General features: G+C 43.7%; 2 protein-coding genes across 8 annotated transcripts in view; one reads left to right on the forward strand and one right to left on the reverse strand.

The window, feature by feature from the left end:
- ETFA (electron transfer flavoprotein subunit alpha) overlaps positions 1-15,405 on the forward strand; it is a 29,309-nt gene extending 13,904 nt beyond the window's left edge. Inside the window, 4 exon segments of the mRNA XM_038147663.1 lie at positions 34-116; positions 11,009-11,074; positions 14,425-14,505; positions 15,308-15,405. Coding sequence (XP_038003591.1) covers positions 34-116; positions 11,009-11,074; positions 14,425-14,505; positions 15,308-15,346 — 269 coding nt within the window. The 3' untranslated portion in view covers positions 15,347-15,405.
- A 157-nt stretch (positions 15,406-15,562) lies between these two features.
- Positions 15,563-24,740, reverse strand: part of TMEM266 (transmembrane protein 266) — an 84,053-nt gene continuing 74,875 nt past the window's right edge. For 6 of the 7 annotated variants that reach the window (XM_038147643.1, XM_038147641.1, XM_038147638.1 and 3 more), the window contains exons 12-13: positions 24,004-24,054; positions 15,563-16,625 (exon numbers count right to left, since the gene is read on the reverse strand). In XM_038147643.1, the coding sequence (XP_038003571.1) occupies positions 16,042-16,625; positions 24,004-24,054 (635 nt within the window). In that variant the 3' untranslated portion in view covers positions 15,563-16,041. The remainder of the gene's footprint in view (positions 16,626-24,003; positions 24,055-24,740) is intronic. The other variant, XM_038147644.1, reaches the window with a different exon arrangement.

Here is a 24,740-nt window from a genome sequence, read left to right on the forward strand (position 1 = left end):
AAGAAAACATTGAAAATATTTTCTTTCAACTAGTTGGAGCTTCCCGTGCAGCTGTTGATGCTGGCTTTGTTCCTAATGACATGCAGGTCGGACAGACGGGCAAAATAGTAGCACCAGTAAGTATGGAAATATCTCTCCTCATAGAGCTGGGATGGTTTCTAGCATGCATTTTCCTTCAGAGCAAGCACTTAGAGATGAGCTGAGTCTTAATTCCAGGCCTAACAGGAACATCAGTGTGCCCACTGTGATACTGTCACTTGACGATGCGTTTACAAAATGACAGAAGCAAACTGGGATGGAAATCTCTGCTTTGGGTGAATGGGATGTATTCTGACACAGCTTTGTCAGGGGTTCGCATGCTGCATTCTTTCAGAGCTGTCTGAACCTTTTTTAGCTTCCTAGCAGCTGGCATTGATATGTAAGAGGTATCATTACTGACATAAACTCAAAATTACATCAATCTGTGGCTTGATCTCTTGCAATTGTGTGTTCTGGGTTTTTTCAGGTGTTGATTGTTAAAAAACAGTAACTGTTTTTAAGATTGTTAAAAAACAGTAGTAACTGTTACTGAATTATTGCAGTACAGTCAAAGCAAAATTTTTGTAAGAAATGAAAGTGCAAGAAACTTAAGAGAGGAATAATCTGCAGATTGGCTGCTCTAGAGTGGAATACCAAGGAGGACATACTCTGAATGGTTCAGTATTGGGCAATAACATGCTGCACATATTTTTCTGCTGTTTCTGCATCCCTATATCACAGGGAACTGATTTCTGTGCCTTTTTGTGTCTGTGTGGGCCTTTCTGTCATGCAGAAGTCTGTGACTTCTTTCATTGTTCTTTGTGACCCTAGGACATGCAAGGAAAGCTGCAGCCAGATGAAGCACGTTTGAGTGTTTGTAAATAGCAAGGTACAAATGTAGCTCACCTCAGCGTGGGGCAGAGCCTGCACTGAGCTGGGATGGTCTGTCAGGGGTACACTGAGCTCCACGGTGGAGCAGAGGTTTTGCCTCTCGGGAAGCAGCTCTTTGTGTATGGCAACAGAAGGCACCAAGGAGTAGCTTTTTACTTGTTAGTGGCTTAATGAGACCAGAAGGGATGAGTGAGCTGAAACTTAGTAGAAAAACTCATCATATTTCAGTTGCTGCATGTACCAAATCATAACAATTTAAATAATACTAAAAAGCTGTGCATGTTCAAAGCCTTGATAGGATCCTGAAATGTTTTGCCTTTGCCATTGCTGCAAATTTAAGAAATTCAAACCATGACCATTACAAAGACAGGAAATTGTGATTCTGTTGTCAACTCTGTCTGCTGGACTTTCTTGAACAAGATGTTCCATGCTTTTAATTTCTTCTGTCTTGAGTTGTGGATAGGGATGTTTGCTACTTTTTTTGAAGTCCTCATCAGAGGCCATCTGGTGATGACCCTGTGGGCCTGAGTTGAGCTATTTCTAGACATGCTAGTGTTTAAACCTGTAAATCTATATGATAACCAACTGCTACAAAACACTCCTCCTGAGAAGTAGACCTATTGATAAGACTAAGATCATTCCAAAATCTTGATAGCAGTGATATTAACCTCTACTGTGTAAGGAAATTGGGAGGTTCTGTGGATTATAAATGCAACCCCAACTCTTTCTGCTTATCAGGGTATAAGCTAAGTGTCACTTAAGTGTGTATTTTGAAAGGGCATGAGATGGGACTAACCATCCTTAGTTCTTCTCTACCTAAATATCCATTAATGAGGTGGAGAATGTTAATTTGAAGACAGCTCAGCTCTGGTTTGTATATTAAGGCTCAACAATGAACATTCTTTCCAGAGTCAAGGGCATATAAACAATTATGTTGAAACAAAAAAGGCTGGTTTTTGATGATGATACAATGCTGTATTTTGCCACAGATGGCCCATAGCAACATGTGAGAGTAGTAAGAACATAAAGCCACATCATAGGATCACATCAGTGGTGTCATTGTCCTCTTCTAGAGCATTGTTAAATAGCCTTTAGTCAGGAGTAATGAATGAATGTTAAACTCTGGTGTCATAAATGATCTGAACTGGCACACTTGTGTGGTGCTATATTTGTCTGCAGGCTGATGCATTTTTCTCTCATCTCACTTCTTAACAAGTGTTTATTAAATAGTGAGTTGTGGTGAGTACTGGAAATTATATGCCTCTTCTTTCAAATTTCAGATATTTAGTGTGGATCTTAAAATACATGCAAGGATAGCATTCAGTGCCTTAGAAATGTAGAAAATATGGAATGTTAACTGTAATGGAAGTGCAAGTTGAATTGATATTAAGCCCTCAAAGTTGCTCACTAGAGGTTTTAATTTTTCTGTGTGTTGGGTAAGCATCTTAAATATGAAGCAGTTGAAAGCTACAAATTCTTAATTTAACATTCCTAATTCTACTTCACTGTCTTTTTGGTACTTCAGCTAGAAAATGATTCTCTGCAGTGGAAAATAGAGTTGGCTTGAAGAACTGAGCTCTTTTGGTCAGGTCAAGATGACACTGGTTATTTTAGCAGTTCTCAGAAGATGCTTTCTCCCTGTGTGAGCCATGCTCAGTATCAGTTCAGGGAGTGCTTGTGATATTCTGTCTGGGAATTGCAAAGCAGATTTGAACACTGGGCACGTGGAGTAGCTGACACCTGAGTTTTGTGTCCAGTTTTGAGTTGACATGGTGTGTGCCCTCTGGGTGTGTGGGTTTTAAGCAGGGGAAGAGTCTCAGATACAAGAAACTCTGGAGTCTGAGCCACGCTTGTTCTCCTGTGCAGCTGTTGGCTTCTGATGGGAAAGTATCTTTGTGTGTGCTCTTAACTTCTATTAATAGTCTCTGCCCAGTCTCAGTGGAGGAGTGGAATGCATTGTTTTCCAGGACTCTGGAATTGGGTCAGTTTGAGACTGCAGAGGGACAAGGGTTAGTTCCAGGCTCAGGAAGAGGGGAGGTGCTTCTGCTGCTCTTTCTGTGTGACTGCTGGGGTGTGTTTGTGCTCACCCCTGGGTGATAACATAACTCTCTGAAAGGGCTGCTTTTGCCTTCAGCTGTGCATTTGGGGCAGGAAGGGTAGTCTTGGTCATTGGTCCTTCATAATTCTCTGACTGGCTTCAGTTTTTGAGAGCACAGCCCAGAGAGTGCATCAGAGAACCCAAGACCCTCACAGGCACAGCAGCTTTCCACATTGCTGAGGTATTAATACACAAACACACTGCCACTCAAGGAGCAAGTGGAGTTCATTTCACTGAAGTGATGGGAGAATGCAGTTAATTAAAGAGCACAGATTTCACCTTGTGTCTGTTTGAGCCCTGGTTCTACACAGCACATCTGCTCTTCCAAAGCAGCCTTGGACTGTTAAACTTCAAGGTTTTGTTCATGTTGATGTTTATGCATATTGTGGGTTTTGATTGGATCTTTGGCAGTTTTTCTTTTGTACAGTTTTAGTCCAGTTGTTAAAATATTCAGTGTATTATTTTTGTTTCTATTAGTACCTTTTTTAACCTCTTGCTTTCAGGTGACTGCAGCTCCTATTTGAACATTCTGTCTTATGAAAGAGAAGGCTGATTTGTATTATTTGATGAGATGGAAGGAAATTTTTAGACATAAGTGGATATATTAAAATATAAAATGTTTTCTTCCTAATTAAAAAAAAGCAATTCATTATATTCAGTGTCTTTAATCAGTGACAGTCATTTTAGCATATTTTTTACAATTAGAAGCCAGTTTTTCCCACTATTTCTTATATGCAGGTGTTCTGCAGAAAAATGAAATTTGATTCTCAGGTTAAGTATTGTATGTATTTTCTGTTTAAGGAAAAAGCACTTGTAAGAATGTTAAAATTAGCTGGTTTTGGATACAAATATCCTTCCTATTAGTGCTTACTACTAAATATTAGTTAAGTATATCCAGTTAGAAAATACTAAATTTCTTACAGAAATCAAGCCTGCCACCATTACCCCAGAGTAACTGCTATTTTTAGATAAGAAATTTCAAATAGTCAGGGGTGTTACTTTCCAGAGTAAAATCTTCCCAGTTCTTTCTCTTATGTTCATAAAGAAAGAAACAAGAACAAAACAGGTGTGGAGGAGAAAGAAAGAGAGTAAAAAGTGGTTTTTTTTCAGTTATTTACAACTTGTAAATTGAACATGAATGCTTTATTTATTAGTTCAGTATTAGCTTTCCTTACCCAAGGCATAATGACCAAGATTTCTAACATGGAAAGCAGTAATCTTCCTCAGGAACTTGTGCAGTTTGTCTGATATTCAACCAAAAAAATAAACTCTGACTTGTGAGAAAAGGAAAGCATCTGCTCTAAACCTCTCCTGGCTTCTGTGGTTGCTGTGCCTGTGCAGTTCAGGCTGGCGAGGAGGTGTGCGGGGCTGGTGGTTCCTGATGGGACTGAGCCAGCTGGGCTGTGAAAAGTGCATTCCCAGGGCTGCTGGGGATGGCTGGCACCTGGACACTTCTTCTGCAGCATCCATGATCCAGGTGGGAGGTCCTACACTGCAGTGCCACCAGGCAGCTGTCTTTGAATGCCCAAACTGTTCCCATGCTTTCCTAGGTTTTCCCTTGCAGCCTATTCTAAATAATTATATTCTTCCCTCAGTTTTTGGAGGAAGGTGGGCTTGTACTGGGATTATCTCACACTCAGCTTCTTGTTCCCAGAAAACAGCCAGAACCTCAATGACACTGAGAGGTGCTTGTCTTGGCAAGTGTGTGTGTACATTGTTATCCTCTGACCTTGTGAAGAATCAGCTGCTGCCTGAAAGGTGTCCTTCTCATTTAATCTCTTCAGATTTTAAATCTTCACTCTTCTAAAATTGGTGCTCTTTCAGGGTCTAACTCTAAAACTGCCTTAGTTTCTGCTGTAGGATTTCCTAGCTGGCAAAACTACTTTCTTTGTTTAATTTTATTTTTTTATTTTGAGGTGTTTAGTTGCTGCTGTCTTGTTACTTTCAACATTGGGTACAAAACACTAATAGATGACAAGAAACTGAGGTGGAAAACTCAGGAAGGCACAAGTTAGGAAATATGTGATGTAGCAAGAATTGACACTGGATTAAATGGTTGTGCTAGAATGTCACACAATTGCACAGAAGGCAGGTGCACACACTGAGAAACCTCCTGTGGGCAAGGTAGAGGGGAACTCAGTGTAGGTCTGATGTGATGGCCAGGAGGAAACTTCTTGTCTTCATTGCTTCAGCTTCATGCTAGAGGATCTCTCTGGCTGTAAGAGATTGAAGGAACTTCACAAGGGAGGCAATTTACAACTGTCAGAAATTGACAGTAATAATGAGAGGAAAAGAGGCATGTTAGAGGTGCAGCTTCAGTTGAGACACTGAGGAGTGAGATATTGGTTCATTTGAAAGGCACCAAAGCTGTGTAAGAATGCTGAAATTCTTGATGGGATCCTTTCTGTGCCCCCAGTACTTTAGTGGCTTTTTAGCACTTAGTAGTAGTCATCTTTCTTTGGGAGGAGCAGGTAGGGAGAGGCACAGTATCACATCATTTACATAATTCCTGTATTTTCGATTTCTTTGTAATAAGTGAATGCTAACTGTCCTTGAGTGTTACTTCCTTCCCATAATTTTCTTAGGGATCCTTTGCTTGTTCAGATTAGCTTATCTGCTGTTTCCCTTCACTCTCTTGTGAGGAAGCATAAGGAAAGTGAAACAAGGCATATATTATTCTAGTATTTTTCTTTGTTTTTGTTCTCTGGCCCTTACCTAAAATTACTAACAACAGAACAAACTAATTAGTTCCCTTGGCATCATGAGAATTGTCACTCCTCTTGTCTGGACTTTACTTTCTTAAAAAGATGTTCTACTCTTTGCTATCAATGATAAGATCTTAATTACTTCCTCATTTGTTGCACATACAAGGGAATATTGAGATAGCAAAGTTTCTCTCTTCAAAAGCACGGTACATAATTTGTGCTCTCTTCAGCTTTGTAGGAATGTGTCATTTGTACATCAGGCTTGTGGGTGTTATTAACAGACCGGCAGGTGCACTTTGCATGGTATAAATGGTTGGGGCTGTTAGGTGGGTGGCAGATGGGAATAGCATTGGGAAAACCAACTGTGCTTGGGAAATTGTTTTTGGAATATCTCCTCTGATAATTCACTGTTGTTGAAAAGTAGCTTTATGGTGGCAAACTTTAGAGAGCTGTTTGTATGCAGCTGGGACTGAATTTGCAGACTGTCTTTCTCTGACTTGCTAAAAAGCTGAGGATTGACAACCCCTTTCATCCTGCATTATCCAGTGTAGCTTTTAACTCCAAGAAAACTATGTTCACAAATTGATGCTCTGCTCCTTTGGGGTTGGTGCAGAAACATTAAATTGTACTAAAATATTCATATGTGAGTGCATTTAGCTGAAAGCAATTGATGTGCTTTTCCCTGGAGAGAGGGGGAAAAAAATGCTGTATGGCCCTGCACTCCAGCAGACACCCTAGCCACGCTTAAGAGTAATTACACAGCTTGGCTGATCAAAGGTTCTTAAAGTGAAAAAGAAACTGCATTGGGCTCTAGCTTAGTGATGTGTGCTTCCTGGATAGAGCAGGTTCAGCTGCACCAAAGCTGTACATACTGGAGAAGTGTGTGATGTACAGTGTAATAGGCATGAACTACTGTCAAGCCAGAAAATATTTTATTGGCCTAATCGCTTGTAATTGGAAGGAATCTCTTGTACAAAGCAATTTTGATCACAAAGATTTCTTTCTAATTTCATTGTCCTTTCACTCTTGCAAAGAAAATAAAATATCTGAGCTGCCTTTAAAAATAGTGTGTATGCCAGAGGGCTTTATTAAACTGGCCTGTTTAAAAGCATGCCATTGGTAGGATGATAAATTGGTGTGTGTTGGAGCTTTTCAGCATAACTCAAAAATTGTCATAAAAATCAATAGCAGTTGACAACATGCTTGCAAAGGAGCTACCTCAGCTTATGGGGCACCTGTGGCTGCCCTGTGGGCTGTCACAGCATCATTCAAAGGCTCTGGAGTTGAAATAAAACTGTTCTTGTAGTTCTCTTAAGCAAATGTCCCTTAACTGCCCCAAGGCAGCCTAAGGCATATTTAAATATTCTCATGAATATAAATGAAGTAATATCATATGCCACAAATTATTCTATAAATAATTGCAAGAGAGGAAAATAACTGCATTGGTATTTTGGTAATTGCAATCATGCACATACAGCACTCCTGTGCATTTGTCCAAACAGCATGTAACTGGCTGTATGGATTCTGGGGCCAGATGTGCAGATTCGTGCATGTGAAGTCTGCCAGTGAATAAGTTGTGTATGTCTGAAGCAGAAATAGAGTTTAGGGAATGGCCAAGGAGGATTTTTTTTTTTTCATTTTAATGATTAGCATGTTATGACTCTAAGACATACTACAGTCATTTCTGTTGGAAAAAAATAAGTCTAGATTAATACTTTAACTAGCAACTGAGAAAGGGGATTTTTGATTTGGAATCTGGACTTTGAATAGGATCAATTTGGGAGTTGGAGTTGTGGGGGTTTTTTAGGGTGGTTGTGATGCAAGTCTGTGCTTATAAACTTGGAGGTGTCTGTCAGGGTCCTGCCTGCCACCAGCATTGTGCAGGACGTGTGGCAGGACAAATGAAAGCCCCTCGGCCTCTGTGCCAGTTTGCTGGCAGAGACACCTTGGGTTGCTGCTGTGGCCCTTGTGAGAAGCCTTGTGGGTGCTGGTGAACCCCTCCACATCTGCCCACTACTGATGTACTGAGCCCTCCCAGCAGCACATCTGGAGTGTTGGTACCTCCTCATGGTGCCTCCTTGTGCTCTCCTTTGCAGAGTCTTGCCTGTTTGGTGCATTCAGTGTTCTGTGCCGTGTGTTCCCTCTTCCATACTGCTTTTCCTTGCCATCAGCTCTCTTCTCTGGTGTCCTTTCCCTGTGCTGATGTCTGCCAGCAACTTCATAAAAATATTTGTGGCATGGCTGTGATGTTTGTACAGTGCTTCCTGTGTGAACTGAAGATACTGAGAGCCAAGACAATTTTCTGAGCTGATGTCATGTCCATATACCACCAAAACGTTTACTTCCTTGACTTCAGTTGCTTTTGGCACTTGATTTGTTCACAGTGCTGTGAACCCTTTGCTCTGGAATATGTGTGTGCTGTTTTGTTGCCTGTTCTCGTGTGGCACAGTGCTGGCAGCAGCCCTTCAGTGGAAATCTGCCTGTGCCCAGCTCTAGGGAGTTGACAAATGCTGCTCCATGTCCTGGACTTTGCTGTAAGTGCCTGTAACTGGGGGCTGTGGATCAGCTGCCTGGCAGCAGTAATTACAGCAACTTCCAGGGTTCCAAAAAGCTGGAACTTGATGTTGGTGCAAAGCCATATCTGGCCCCTGAGAGTTGTGACCCAGACTCGAGTTCATCTGCTCTGTGCCTTGCCTGGGTCCTGCCCAGAGGAGCTCTGAAGGACCCAGAGCTCTGTGCAGAGCCTGCTGCTCTGTGCTCCTCTGTGCTGCCATGGCCCAGCACCCTCTGGAAGGGACTCTGCCCTGGGGTACCAGCTCCTTTCTGCTTCACAGGGCTTGGGGCTACAGTCCTGACCTGGGACTTGGAACTCTGACACAGCAATGACAGGACTCAGCAAAAGGCCTGACAGAAGTTATTGATTTTAGGGAAAACATCAAAACAAGGTTACTATTCTGAAAATAAATAAGGATTTGAATTTCTCAATGCTTTATGTCATCTCTGGATGACCAGTTGAATTCTCCTCAGGACAGCAGTGAACAGTCCTGAAGCTTTATCATTTAGACATTGTGGCTCCTTTGGGTCCCTCCTACTGAACTGCAGATTAGATTAAAACTGAGATTTAAGCAGTCCTGTCCCTTTGACAGCACCGAAGTGTTGCTAAGAACCCTGCTGTCCTGTGTGCTCTCTCCGAGACATTGCTGAGGTGATCTCCTGTCAGGGTTAGAGCTGACTGACAGGACCACTTGTCTGAACCAGGGAGCCAAAAGCACATAACCTAGAAGGCCACGGCCTAGATGCATAATAAGTGCTTTTAGAGAAGCCTGGTGATTTACAAATGTCCTTTTAATGAAACATCCTTGTCTTTCCTAGATATTTTAATAGAATATATTCATAGGCATCTGGCTCCTGGTTAGCTGGATTCTTTCCAAAGATTGAACTTCACAATGTTAAGCAGACTGATAAGAGTATCTGGTAGTCTGGATGACTGGCACTTAATGAATTGCTCTAAAAAAAATCAAATTACAGTAATGTGTCTTTAAAAAGAGCTTGTATTAAAGACAGCATGATGTTAGAATAATTTCTCCTGTAACATCTGTTCTTTTATTTGGTCTAATTAAAATATTGCATTCTTACCATGAGCTCTAATGTGGATGTATTAGGTTACATTGCAGCTGTGGTTAAAATGGATTGACCTCCAATAGTAATCCACTTGGTAAAAGCCTGCTGAGGCCAAGGAGTTTCTGAGTGTGTTCACCAGCTGTGTGGTTTTGTGGAAGTACATGGACTAGATTCCATGTTTCAAAGGAAGCCTTTTTGAAGGAAATACTTTGTTTCTGCTTTATTTCCCCTCCCCTTCAGTTTTTACACTAGAGAGTTTTTTTTATAAAACTACAGAAAAACTTCATAAATTTCATTTATCTATTCCTATTAAAAAAAACAAAACAAAACAAAACCAAAACCATAGTGAGCAGAATCTGTGGTAGGAGAAACAACAGAAAGCATCTTTTTCTTTCATTGATGTCATGACTGAGGCCTGTATGGCAGAAGCCTCTGTGGGTCTGTGTTTGAACACCTTTGTTTGCCACTTTCCTGTGTAGCTCTGTGCCTGTCCCACAGCTGGGCTTGGCTCTGCCATGCTGAAAGCCACTTAACTGTAATGCAGTTTCAGCCGCACAGTGGTAAGATTGATTTTGATCCTCTTACCCTCCCTGTGGCCCCCCAGTATTATTTATTGAGTTAGATTTATATTTTCTTAGATATGGAATACCCTTGGTATTTTTAAAAGAGAAATGTTAGTGTTTGTGGCTGTGTCTTTTCTAAGCACGTGTGAAGTACCACCTTTTGACTGCTTTTGGTAGATGAGCCCCTAACTAAATTGACCTGGTAATTTTCTGTGATTGAATGAGTTGGTGAAAAGTACTTTCCTTAGTTTTCTTCTGTAATGATATTAGTTGGCTGAAGAATTCAGCTCTGACTGGAAGAACTGTCCGGGCCCTGAAATACCCTTGGTTTTGGGTAGATGACAGAATGGATGACTTTCAGCCCAAGGAGAAGTAATAGTTTTCAGCTGTGAATAAAACATCTGAGCTGACACAGATCTATTTACCTATAAATTGCAATCTCTTTTGACTGTAAGACTCTTTGGAGATGTGAAGCTGGAAGCCCCAAAGTGCAGAGCTGTTGGTGTAGCTGGTGTGCCTTCTGTACCCATCCTGTGTGGGAGCGGGCAGTGAGTGGGGAAGGGAGGCTTCGGGAGGGCTGGGGTGAGGAACACAAGCTGCAGCTGTGCAGGGCACCAGCCCTCTGGCGTTCCTCAAAGGTTTACCCTGCTCTAAAGGGAACCTGTCAAAGGCCTAACACCCGAATTTCAGCTTTGAGCATTCTGTCTTAGGTAAAGGCTCTGAGGGGCTTGGAAGAAGAGCCTTGCTTTGCTCTTCAGGCAGCTGCATTATCCATCTGTAGGTTATCTTCCTTAGTATTTGCACTGGGAATCTCCAGGGTCGTGGAGAACATGGATTGCCCTGGCCTTAAGCTGAGCATGTTGTGTGTTTTTGATGCAGACTTTATTTTTTTCCCCTAATCTGTCTTTGCTAGCCGCTCCTTTGGGATTCTCCTTTTGCAGTCACATTGCATCCCCAGGTGGGGAAGGGAACCAGCCATCAGCTGCCTTTAGTATTGGAAACGACTGTAATGTAAAAACTGCTGCATGTAATTGATTTGGATTGAGGTTTGTGAGAGCGTAGTGAGACTGTGCTGTGGGGACCAAAAATGTCTGTCTCTTGTTTTTTCCTAGGAACTTTACATTGCTGTGGGAATATCTGGAGCAATCCAACACTTGGCTGGAATGAAAGACAGCAAGGTATGTGAAGGTGGATGTACTAGAAGAGATTTTTGAGGAAGTGAGCTGACTCCCTTGCTTTTGCATCAGTGCTTTAGATGGTTTTCGTATTTCCTGCTGCTTTAAAACACTCTTTGGCAAAAAAGATACTGTGGCAAAACATCTCATGCAGTAGAAAAACCTTTGCACTACAACCCAGAGCGATCAGTGGAAGCAGCTAATTGACTTTGTTTAAAAAAACCCTACCCAAAGCACATATGCCTGAATTCTATACAATAGTTCCATTTGCCTTTATTCCAGACTATGACATATTAATTCATGCATAACAATGCACAATTTGAATTATGAACTTACTATTCCATAAAGTAAAAGATGTCTCTGACATTCCTGCATTTAGCCATTCAAATGGAAACCTGCAATAAAACGGCAGTAAAACTTTAAAAGGTTTAACTCATTAGCTGCCAAAGCAAATAATCCAAAATTGGAATTGCCAGTTTGGGCCACAGTGCAGTGTTTGAAAAGAGGAGCAGAGTTACCTGCTGATTGGTACTATCAAATGGCAAACATCAAAAACTGGAGGTCCTGCCTCCCACAGTAATTTTTTAAAAAGGCTATGTGTTTGTTTTTCTTTTCTATTTTCACAATTTTGAATGGTTTATAAAGCTGAGGAAGAGGGTTGCAAAACTTTTCAGGTAGTTTCTTGTGTTTAACCAGTGACAGACCAGTGAGTTTGTGACTGGTAATTGTCCTCACAAACCAGTCCCTGTGGTAGGATGATCTCTGCTTTCTTAGCATTTTTTTTCTCATATATAAATGTTTTGGGTGGAAAATGATAAGCTTTCTAAAAGCAGAGACCTGAGTGGTGTTAGCATTAGTTGATGCAGTGGAGAAAAAACAACCAAAATTCAAGATATGAAGGGTGTGTGATGGGCAGAGGTGAAGGTGTCTCTTGAGAAGTGGGAATTGTGGCAGTGCATTCCCAAGGGCTTTGGTGAAAAGCATTGTCACAGTTTCTGCCACATTCCTGCTTGCAGTGCAGCAGAGGGAGAGTCCAGGCACAGCACTGCTGCCACGGCCACCTGGGCTCCTCTGGCACTGCTGGGCCACAGGTGGCTTTGTTTGGAGCAGTTCAGTCTGCAGCTGTGCCCTTGGCTGAGTGAGGACATGGGCAGGTGGGGTGAGCAGCAGCCACTGCCTGAGAAATGGGTATTGGAAGCTGCAGAAGACTTGATGTGAACCTCTTTGTGTTTATCTGCTACCTTATCTCAGTCAAGACTGCCAGAAGCACTGGCAACCTCTGACTTGAAGATCCAGAATTTCCTTTGTTACAAAAACACTGAGCAGTGATGTTAACCTGTACTGTAACAGCAAAACCTCTGTTTTTATGGCTTTTCCAAAGGCGTGTTTGATATTTTGAGGTATTCTGCTATAACAGATAATGACAGATGAAATTCGTTGATATGAGATGCTTATTTAACCCTTCAATTTCTCCCATATCTCAGTTTTTTTAGTGTAAGCTAATGTGTCTGTTGTAAAAATCAGATTTAGTTATTGGTATTTGGAATGTGTTCTGCCTTCCTTTTAGACAAAACATTTAGGTGGGTTAGTTACGGGGAAGATCCAGTTTTCCCAAAGAAAGAATTCTGCAGCCATGGGAGCTCTCTGGAGCGTCCCCTGTCCTCCCACAGCACTCTGAATTATCTGGCATTGTGAACTTGCACACTTCAGGATACGTTTTCCAAAGCAGTCAGATGCTTTCTACCAAGTGAAATGTATAATTTATTTGTTCTTTTACAGCAAGGTAGAAAATGCAGCTTTTGAGGAGACCTGAAGAATTGTTGTTGCTTTCTTTCCTTATTTCTAATTCCCTCATGAGAGTTCCCCTGTCTTTTCTTACTCAGAGATTTAACTCACAAAGTTCTGTTGTGAGCAGGGTGGTGCTTTTGCTGCTCACCTGAGCTAGCAATGAGGTAGGGACCCCAATCTTATTGAAGTTCCTTCAGCTAAAGGAGGCAGAGGAAGGACTAAGCTGCCAAACCAAAGCTTCAGACGCTTTTGCGAGCAATTTGTTAATTATTTTTGTGCTAAGGACAGAGCTGGCAGCCCCTGTGGTGCTGGCCTTGGCTGGGCTTCAGCATCAGCCCCTGTGGATGGTTCTGCAAGGAATGGCAGGGCCTCATAAGGGTCGGAGAAAGGCTTTAATGGGCCAGTACCCTCAGGGATCACAGCCTGGCTTTGCTCCCTGCACTGCAGCTTGTCTGGGGAGGCTTGCATTTGCAAAGAGGGGTAACTGAAGTAAAACTCTGTAAAGGAGTCGAGCTCTGGGGAGAACATTTCAAGGGCAGCATTGCTGCAGCACTTGCACGTCCTTGGCTATGAGCTGGCCAGAGAGCAGTGCAGTGCTCTGGGTACTGCCTGCTTGCATGTGTGGTGGGGTCCTCTACAGGGACTCTCAGGGGACAAATGGCCAAAAAAATAACATTTCTGGGGGCCTAAAACCACAGTAAATGTTTGAGTTACTGCCACTAGGCCCCTGCTTCCCAAGCCATTAATTTTGTTGGACTTTCAGAGGAGGGAGTAGAACAGACAGAGGGAGTGTGGTTCCCTGGGTGTGGCAGTAAGAGCCTCAGCTGCCTGTTGGGTCACAGCTGCCCCGAACCATTGTTCCCACTGGCGGTGTGGAGGGACAGGCACTGCCTCAGTGCTGTGCTCCAGGCCCCTTCTCGGTGTAAGGCTCCTTCTGTGAGCTGCTGGGCTTGCTTCAGGATTCTTTTCCCTTCCTCTACGGAGTGCTCCCCAGCCTGTGGCAGATTTGGATGAGGACACCCACCCATGCTTATCTTGCTGGGAGCTGTCACAGGCAGTTAAGGATGATTCAGTGTAGGGCACGGTTTAAACCAAGACATTTTCTGGATCATTGTGTTAGGATTTGTGTGCTGCTTTCTGCTGTGTGACAAACGAAATGCTGTCCCATTGTAAGTACAGAGGCCTTTGGGCAGGGCTTTATTGTGCTTGTTGTAACTGCTGCCTCCAGGTTAGTTCTGCAGTGGTGCAGCTTAGAATGTGCAGATAATCCTTTGTAGTAATTTTTTTCTAGGCTTTTCAACAGGGAAGGATAGCAGAGATGTGTATGATGAGCAGGGAAGGGAGGGTTTGGGTTTGTTTTTCTTTTCAGGGGTGTTGTGGTGTATGTGGAGGGAAGGAGGTGCTTGTTTTTGAGATAGAAAAATATTAAATGCCCAGATAAATCTTCTGCTTCTGAGAGCTTGGAGAGAATATAGCCCATTTCCTGGCTAAGACCTGGCCCTGTATTCCAGCCCCAGAGGATGATCAATATCTAGATTCATATGATTCTTTAACTTTGCTTGCAGACCATTGTTGCTATTAACAAGGATCCAGAAGCTCCAATTTTCCAAGTGGCAGACTATGGACTGGTAGCAGACTTGTTTCAGGTGAGGCTGAACTTGATGTGCAGGGTAACTTTGGGAGAGCTGACAGGAGTTCACATAATATAATCCAATGAGTGTTAATGATGTCTGTGTGAGGGTGTTTGTTGTTGTTTAAAAATTTGCTTTCTGATGTCATGATTTGCACGCTTAAAATCCAATCCCTGCAAGCAGGTTGTGTTGTGGGGGGATGTCACAGCCAGCCTGCCTCAGTTCTGGTTTCCTGAGGTTGAACCATTTTGGAAATAAGCACACACAGGTGCTTGCATGTATTTTTAAGCTTCATAAAGTTTGGAAGTAGAGAGCTGGCAGGAGGTGTGATTATTTCTGCCTGGGCTTGCTGCCTCACTGATGCCCAGGAGGAGCTTGCAGTTCCCTCTGGAGCTCCGAGCCAGCCCTGTTCCAGCGCCTGTGTGTGGCCACACGTGTGAGTGGTGGGAGTGTCGTGGCTCTGTGGAGGCATGGGCAGAAACTCTGCCAGCACTTAATGCCATTCCTGAAATAATGCCCGCTGGCTCCTGGTGAGCACGGGCCTCTTTGTGAGCCTGAGACAAAGTCACATTCTGAAGAAACACCGTGTAGACAATTTCCTTAATAAATTTTGTACGAATGCATTATTTCCACCTAATGGAAATGTAGCTCTCTTAAATAATTAAGAGGCTTTATTCAGCAGGAGAGAAGTGGGGAGTGCTGTGAGCCTGGAGTGCTGTGCTGGGTGGGCAGTGTAATTGCAGGGCTGGGAACTGCACGGGGTGAGTTTGTGGGGGTCAGAGGGGAACATGCACTACCCTGGCACTGGTGTTTGCAGGCGGTGCCAGAGATGACGAAGCTCCTGAAGAAGAAGTGAGTGCTGGTGACGGGACCCGGCACTGTGGAGTAAGGGCAAATAAAGGATTTTACTGGAGAGAGGTGGGGTCGGTCACTGCGGTGTTGGGATGATTGTTTTTTGTGTTGGGGTTTTTTTGGTGGTCAGTTGCATGGCACATGCAGTGGTGGGGTGGAAGAAAGCAAGACACGGAAAGCAGGTAAGAGAAGAAGGCAAGAGCGATACAAGGCAGGAGGCTGCATGTGTTTGTCAGCGTTTATTCCCATCTCCACACCCCTCCGAGTCACGCTCAGCCCCTGGGCAGGGTCAGGCTGGGGGGTCCACCTGGGGAGCCAGGCTGGGCCCAAGCTGTCCAGCAGCTCTGTCCTGCCCCCGGCACTATGGGGCTCGTGCTGGCCCTGGACTGGTGGAAGTTCCACGGTGTTCCCAGCACAGTCTGTGCCTCCAGGCCCCATGGGTCCATGCTGCCCTAAGGCTGCTGGAAGGTCCATTGTTCCTAGATGGCCACTGTAGGTCCCAGCTGGCCCAGAGCTGGTGGCAGAGCATGTGCCACAGACACTGGGGGAGCAGAGGCGATGCTGGCCTCATCCTAGGCTGGTGGCCATTGCAGGAGATGCCACGGGTTGTCTTCAGCACTGCCACCTCAGCGGTGGCAGCGTCATGGGCCAGCGTGGTGAGCGTGCCCCCACAGGAGTCCCCGTTCCCCCAGGCGGGCCCTATGCCTCGGGAACCCTGCCCAGCCGTGGCTCTGGGGGCCCGAGCGCCCCATACTTCTCGTCAATCATTGGGGCGCCCTGGGGGCAGTCGAGGAGCGGCTTGAGCTGGAAGACATCAAGACTCTCCTGGTTCCTGCGGCTGTAGACGCTGAGCCGGTGGCCCAGGTCGGGGCTGGCCCCCACCGAGCCGGCCGGGCTGGGCAGCTTCAGGTTGACGGGATCCAGCCCCTTCTGCGCCAGGCACGCTTCTTCCGACAGGGACGAGAGCAGCTCCTGCACCACGGCCTGGGCCGCGCGCTGCCGGGCGGGCGCCGCTTCGGGCCGGGCCGTGGCGGGCGGCTCCTCGCAGGCCGTGCTGCAGTCCGGGGACGAGCCCAGCGTCTGGCTGCTCTCGCTGCAGCCCCGCGTGCCCGAGCTGACGGTGGAGCGCGAGGCGCTGCCCGACGTGAGGCTGGCCGAGGTCCCGGTGCTGCCCAGGCGCAGCGGCACCTCCACCGTGAACAGCTCCGAGGAGATGTTGGGCCGGTGCACGTCGATGGCGGCCGTGGTCACCACACAGATGGCGGCCTCGGGGACTCCACTGTCTGCAGGGACAGAGCACAGAGGCGGCTGAGAGCCCGTGTGGGGAGAGGCTGAGAGGGGTACAGAGCTAGAGCGAGCTCACGTGTAACGCTCTGTACCTACAGTGATGGACACAAGGCCGTCTGAGACACGCACATCGCACACAGACCCCTCTAATCCATGCAGGTGTGTATCTATTATATACATATGCTCAGCAATGCAGCCCTTTTCTCTAGCTCCAGCTCTGTGTGTTTGTTTATAGAGATACACTGTATGCCTATGTATGTGTGTGTGTGTACACACCAACACCTAGAGGTTTAGTCATACAGCTAGTGTGTATGTGCGCATCAGAAACTGCATCTACAGTCCATAGTCCCTCCCTTCAACACCTGGAATTAGCTACTGCTACACCAGCATGCAATGCCCCCCAAAATTGTATTTGTTTTTCTGTATGTGGGTGTGTACATGTGTGCCCCCAAGGATATACAGATATACATTTATACCTAAACATTAACAGCCCCTCCTCTTGAGACAGTCTTTAAATTATGCACACGTGCCTTTTCTGTATCTCCTGTATCTACACTGGGGCTGTATAGGCAGGGATACACAGCCACACCTCATGCCACATACCTGCATATACATACACGAGCACACACACATTTATCTCATACAATACACAGGTGCAGAGATGGAGATGCAGGCTCTCACCCCCTCCCCACCCCATTTTAGATACACATGGCCTTTATATACAGAGATGAGGAATGATGTCTGTATGAGCACCATATAGAATACATTGTACATAGACCTTCTGTAATACACACACAAGATACAGTGCCCCCTTGAAAGGCAGACAGCTGTCTACCACTAAATAAAATATATACAACCCCTCTGCCTTTCTACATAAACGTGTACATACTTCTCTGTATGTATATGTACATTTATTGGCTAGAAATATATTTAAGAGATGATATCTGTACATGACCCCATCTCTGTATTTACATAGCTACTTATCACAGAATCACCAGGTTGGAAGAGACCTTTGAGTCCACCCAGCCCCAACACCTCAACTAAACCCTGGCACCCAGTGCCACATCCAGGCTTTGTTAGACACACCCATGGATGGTGACTCCACCACCTCCCTGGCCAGACCATGCCAGAACTTCATGGACATATTTTATTTATATTTTTTTATTTATATACACATCTTTAGACTATATGGAGATCCATCTGTGATACAGTACACATACATACAAGATATAGACTAATAATACATGCCTTCCCTTTAAATACATAGAATTATCATCTATAAATAGAACACACCTGTGCTTTCACTCACAAGTATACTCACCTTTAAATATAAATACATAGATTTCTCACTGTGTGTGTTTGGCTGGGGAACATAGTTAGAGGGATATGATATACAGAATACATTTTACCTATACATGAACCATGAACACCCCCTCCCCCTTTTAGTCTTTTTATGTGTACATCTATGTAAATATATATATATATATATATATATATATATATATATATATATATATACACACACATACACATGTACCTTTTTACAGCTTTCCAAGTATGTTATGGGGATCTAGAGATACATATCAATATATAATACCACATACCTCTCTCTACACATGTGCAAACACATACATGTATAACAGGTGTATCTACACAGTCTCACCCACTTAATTTTATACGTACCTAATATTTATGTATAGATTTAAGCATACAGATATGGGGAAGAGCTGTATCTGTGCACATCTATATACAAGCCCTATATGTAACACATTAGACCTATACATACATATGTACATTTGCTACATACATATCTGTGTGTCTGTGGGTGTATATCTATGCATAGATGTATAAAAACATATATATGTACTAGCTACAGGACAGTTGTTCTCTCCCTTTGAAAATGTAATTGTTACTCTATAAATAGAATGTATACAATTACACACATGTATATTTTCCTTTGTGTATGCCTATTTATGTCTTATGGTGTGTACATATAAATCTGGAATGTATATACAGAATATATCTCTAACATGGGTGTCAAATAATGTAAGATATACATATAACACATGTATAACTCTGTAGCTCTACATGACACCTCCAACCTTTATACATGTTTTAAATTCTATACAAACACCCTTTTATAGACAGCAAAGTTTATTATGGGGATGTATACATACAGAGATACATCTATGTGTAATAGAATATGCACCTACACAGATGTGCCTGCCCCAGTTTAAATCCATATAATCTATACCTGCATAGACTTCTCCATACAGATACGGGGAGTGTGTGTGCACAGAACAGACTGCATATGCATGCACACACGCTGCAGTGTATGGCGCCCCGTAACAACACATTGTACCGGTGACTGTGCAGCCATTTCACAGCTGCACTCTGCAGGCCCCTCTTTAACTCCATGGTCACCTGCAGCTGCACTGCCTGACCTTGGTGTAGAATTGCACGGATTTGTCACCGTGTGCACACACAGGGACAATGTACAGATCGGGACATTCACTGCAGCTACACTTGCACACCCAGAGACACACATGTCACACGTAACAGATGTGACACATCCTATCCACAGCCAGGGAGATGTGTGTGGACACACACACACCTGGTCAGAGACCGACACAGGTGTTCAGGGGCACAGAGAGAAACCCACAAACGGGGCTGCACTCCTGTATACCTGCACGTACACGCTCTGTAGGATACACTGCTCACACGTGCGACTGCTCCCCCTCTCCCTTTTTGATACACATCAGCCTTAGGTGTCTCCATGCAGATACTGGCAATACGTGCACACATGAGCTCTATACAGAATATTTTACACACACATACACATGTAATACATACACATATACACTCTAATACATAACCCACCCCTTAAATAGATAGAATTATGCATTACTAAATAAAAAAGATCCTACCTCTCTGTGTGTATTTATTTATAAGATGCATGTATTTATATACAAATATATATTAAAAATACATTGTAACTTTACTTGAGAATTTAGATGTATCTTTATTGCTATTTGTATAATGGGGGTTGATATCAAGGGATGGTGTATATATACACACACATCTGTAAATAAATAGAATATGCCTGTATATACCTGCTCATTATATATATATATATATATATATATATATATATATATATATATATATATATATATATATATATGCACACACGAGTCTCTTGCACACAATCATTCTGTAGACATACAGGCAATGTGTACATGGAACACACAATACTCCCTTTGCTCTCCTTAAATAGAACACAAATCCCCACATATGTAAGTATACGTACATACATACATATAGACATCTATAAATTTGTGTGTTCATACACAGGGACTGCAGCTATAAGGATATACATACATAGTACATTATATATAACACCAATGATACATATTAGCCATATAAAATTATACTACCTCCCCCTTTTAATGTCTCTCAATGTATATTATGGGGATATACATCTATAAACAGTACCATATACCTGTATACGTATCTCTGTCTCTACACACACACACAATATAAAATACATAGGTATATACAGGGTGTCCCCCCCAGTGTGTTCCCCCCCCCCAATTCTATATGTACACTTATCCATATAGATGGGGGAATATGTGTGTATATCTGCCCCATATACAAGACACAATGTATATATCTGTAATGCTTACACAGAGACCCACACATATGCCTGTCTTTGTAGATAGGTGTGGAATGTATATATACAGGGATACAAATATGAAATACACCATTGCTATATGTGAACACACACACACACATTATGTATATATGTATATGCACAGACATGCTCCCTCACACCTTTCCCTTTTTACATACCCTACACCTATGTATAGAATAATACATCTTTATATATAGTGCTGTAGAGCTAGGGGATGTATGTAGAAGGACAGACATGAATAAAACCAATACTTCATACCTCTATATGCATGTGTGTACATTTTTTAAATAGCTCTCCATATAATTCATGTGTCTATGGATTCATAAGTTTTCTCCCTCACACACATACAGACTTTATATACCCATATCCATAGCTTCATACATAGCCATCCATATTTATAGAGGGAATGCCTCTATGCATGTATCTATGTTTCCCCTTCATAATATATAGAGTATGTACACATATTCTATATAATAATACATATGTCTCTATATATACTCATGTCCTTTCTAATATATAAACCATATACATATTTAAACAGGCTCTCACATGCCTACCCACACATATCTCTCCCACTATCTATATATCTATCTTTACATATTTTTATACATATACAAAATACTAAAGTAGTACACAGATCTTTACCTGTCCTTGTATCTGTCTGCATATATATGCATAAATAGCCTCACTGATACACACACAGGTGTAGGATAAGCCTATATATAAAATTCCATGTACCTACATAATTATAGAAAAACAAGTATATATTTTTCATATGTGAGATATACACATAATAACATGCATAAAATAGATTAAAAAGAGATGTATATGCTGACAGTCTTATAGATACTTCTAAAATATATATAATTATGTTTAAAAATAAAATATAAAAACACTTTTTCCCCTCTGTGTCTATGGGGGAATTTATATATATGGGGATATAATTTATAATATATATACATGGTACACAGACAGAGCTAGATCCATGTTATATGTCATACATATGATACATATTAAAAATATATGTACATAGCCATTCACACTCCCTTGATTTATATTACCTAAGAAATATAAAATATGAATATACAGTTTCTCTCACACATCTATAAATATGTGTCTATCCCCATATATACGGAATAGACATATATATACACACATATATGCGACACTTAAAGTATCTTTATATGGACTATGTACAGACTACATATATGTATCTCTGCACTGTACACAGCTCTCCATGTATGCACGTAGCTATAGATACATAATACATTACAGCTCTAGATGCACACACATGTTTTGTAATGCATATAAAATGTAAATCTATAGACACAAACATGCACAAATGCCTTTACAGATCTTTAAATGCACAGGAACATACTGCAGCCATATTCACATGCACACATCCTGATCTGTGAACATCCACAGAAGCATCTTCAGCAAGCACATCTGTCCCCCCATGTACATAACGCCAGTGTAGATACACAATATCCCTGAGCTCAGAGTCACCCAAGGGTTTGGGCTGGGAGGGACCTTCCAGGCCACCCAGTGCCACCCCTGCCATGGCAGGGACACCTGCAGCATCCCAGGGTGCTCAGCCCCGTCCAGCCTGGCCCTGGGCACTGCCAGGGCTGGGGCAGCCCCGGGGCTGTGCCAGGGCCTCGTCCCCTCAGCGCTGCCAGCCCGGCCCGGGGCAGCTCCGGGGCCTCCTCCGGACTCGCCGCAGCAGCTGCACGTCCTGCTGATCCTGATCCTGATCCTGATCCTGGCGGGGCCAGCTCTGCGGGTGGGGCTGGGCGGGGCAGGGAGCTCCAGGTCCGTGTCCTCAGGGCTGCTCTCCATCCCTGGCCGGGGCTTGTGCAGGGGAGTACACGGGGACAGGGCCAGGCGCTTCCCCTTGGCCCCGCTGAGTGCTGGGAGGATTCAGGAGCCCCCCTCTCCAGCCTGCCTGGATCCCACTGAATGCCAGCTGGGTTTACAACCAGACACTCACACTCCCTTCTGGTTAGTATTTATGTAGCCTCGCTTCCATATGAATCTATTTCCATGTATATACAGGATTAAAGATATACAATACATTATACAGAGATATATTTTCATTCCTATAATATATACACATGTATTTCTATAATATATACACATATATTCTGACCATCTCTCACACTCCTTTCTACATTTAATATATGCATTCTAATAAAACATCTCAGTATGTACAGAGACACAGTCTTTCCCACATCTTTATATTTAGACAAAGATCTACCTATATATAAATACCTTCACATGTGTAAAAATCTGCTTACATAATACCCATATGCTGATGTGTGTGTTTGGAGAGACATATATCATACATCATATACATACATGTACAAACATGTATGTTTACTTACATCTTTATCCATGTATATGTATCTGGGTTTGTGTGTGTGTATATAGATATGTAATAAGGATATATACAATACAGTATAGATTTATATACATCCACATACATTATATATATACTAGGCATAACCTTATATAGAGAAATATATCTATATATACCCATATTTCACTATGTATGCACACAATATATAAAGTATGTAATACATTCTACTTATGTATATACACACATAAGTGCATATATATGTATATATACACACACATACCTTGTGTATATTCCATGTACATGCATGTGCAGGCACACACACATTGTTTTCTTTCCTATAACCCTGCATATGTATATGGGGATGTGCATGTGGAAATATACACTTATAACACATTATATTTACGCACACACACGTTTTTAATATATATACAAAATGTTATATTCATAGGGGAGCTGTGCACACCCGCACCTGTCAGAGCCTGCCTTCCTCAGCACCCCCTGCCCTGCTGTGCCGGCAGCCAGAGCACGGCCAGCCCCGGCTGGGCTGGGCAGGGGCTGCGCAGAGCCCCCAGCACAGGCAGAGCCCCCGTGCTGCCCAGCAGGGCTGTGCAGAGCGCCCAGCACGGGCAGAGCCCCCAGCACAGGCAGAGCCCCCCGTGCTGCCCAGCAGGGCTGTGCAGAGCCCCCAGCACGGGCAGAGCCCCCCGTGCTGCCCAGCAGGGCTGCGCAGAGCCCCCAGCACGGGCAGAGCCCCCCGTGCTGCCCAGCAGGGCTGTGCAGAGCCCCCAGCACGGGCAGAGCCCCCCGTGCTGCCCAGCAGGGCTGTGTAGAGCCCCCAGCACAGGCAGGAACTGCCCCCTGCCAGCAGCACGCCTGCCAGGAACATCCATTTGAAGGCTGCCCTCGGGTCAGGCCCAGCCGCTGAGGTTTCCTACCATTCAGTTTAACCTTTCTGAAAGGTTCCCAGCGTGGTGCTGGGCTAAGCTGTCTCCCCACTTCTTTTCTCTTCATTTATTTTGTCCCTACTGTTCACTCTCAGATCCATTTGAACTGCTCTGTGAGCTGGACAGCCCAGCTACAGGGAATTAACCCCTCCCAGATCTCTGAGCTATCCCGAGTGCCATCAGCAAGAGCAAACTTGGGGCCTTTCAACTTTCAGAGAACGACTGTTGGCACGCACTTCCCCGGACCAAACCAGAAGACTCTGTGGTGGGTTTCATCTCCAGGACACATCTACACCACTGCTCAGTCTCACCTGGTTTACAGCACTCAATGCAATGCAAAAGCACCACTCACGTTTGTGTTTTTAAGCAACACTCACCACTGCTGGGCTCGTTGTAGTATCGACTGATGTAATTATTCATGTCATCTTCTGAAAGAACAGAAAAGCAGCCCTTAGAAGACCATTTATTTCATTAAATGGCTGAATCCTACCCCACAGAAAGCCTTCCTCTCCTGCATGCCCAGAGCCACCTGCTCTGGATTGTTAGGCCACAAGGCCTGTGTGCATCACACCCCATCCACGCTGTGGCTGCAGCCAGCACAGGGACTGGAATATCCTTTGTCACAGTCCTCTGCAGCACCAGCCTGGGAATGAGGCACTTTGGGCTCCCAAAGAAAGCTGCTCTGTGATGGTTCCAGAGGCTGATGCGGGGCTGGCCATTTCCCCGCGCTCTGTAGAGACAAACACCACACTGGCCTTGCCCTGGTCAGCGGGGGCCTCCTGTCCCACCCAGGGCACACAGATAAACCTGGTATTGATCCTGACAGGCTGAACAAAGGGCACCAGCACAGACAGACCCACTGCTGCTGCACACTGACATCCCCAAGTCATCTCCTTCCCCACAGGAGAAAGGGAGGCACCATGTATGATTTTAATGTGTAATTCCCCACCTTCTAAGAGAATGTCATTTCTTTTCCATTTTGAATGAATGAAGAGTTATTTTGGTGTATATAACACATGCATATAAACATACAGCATAATATTAACATTACACTATTTGTTGGCTTAAAACCTACTATAAAGAGTTTTACTAATCAAGGGTGTAACACTAAACC

Source organism: Motacilla alba, chromosome 10, assembly GCF_015832195.1.
Source record: "Motacilla alba alba isolate MOTALB_02 chromosome 10, Motacilla_alba_V1.0_pri, whole genome shotgun sequence".
Lineage (NCBI taxonomy): Eukaryota > Metazoa > Chordata > Aves > Passeriformes > Motacillidae > Motacilla > Motacilla alba.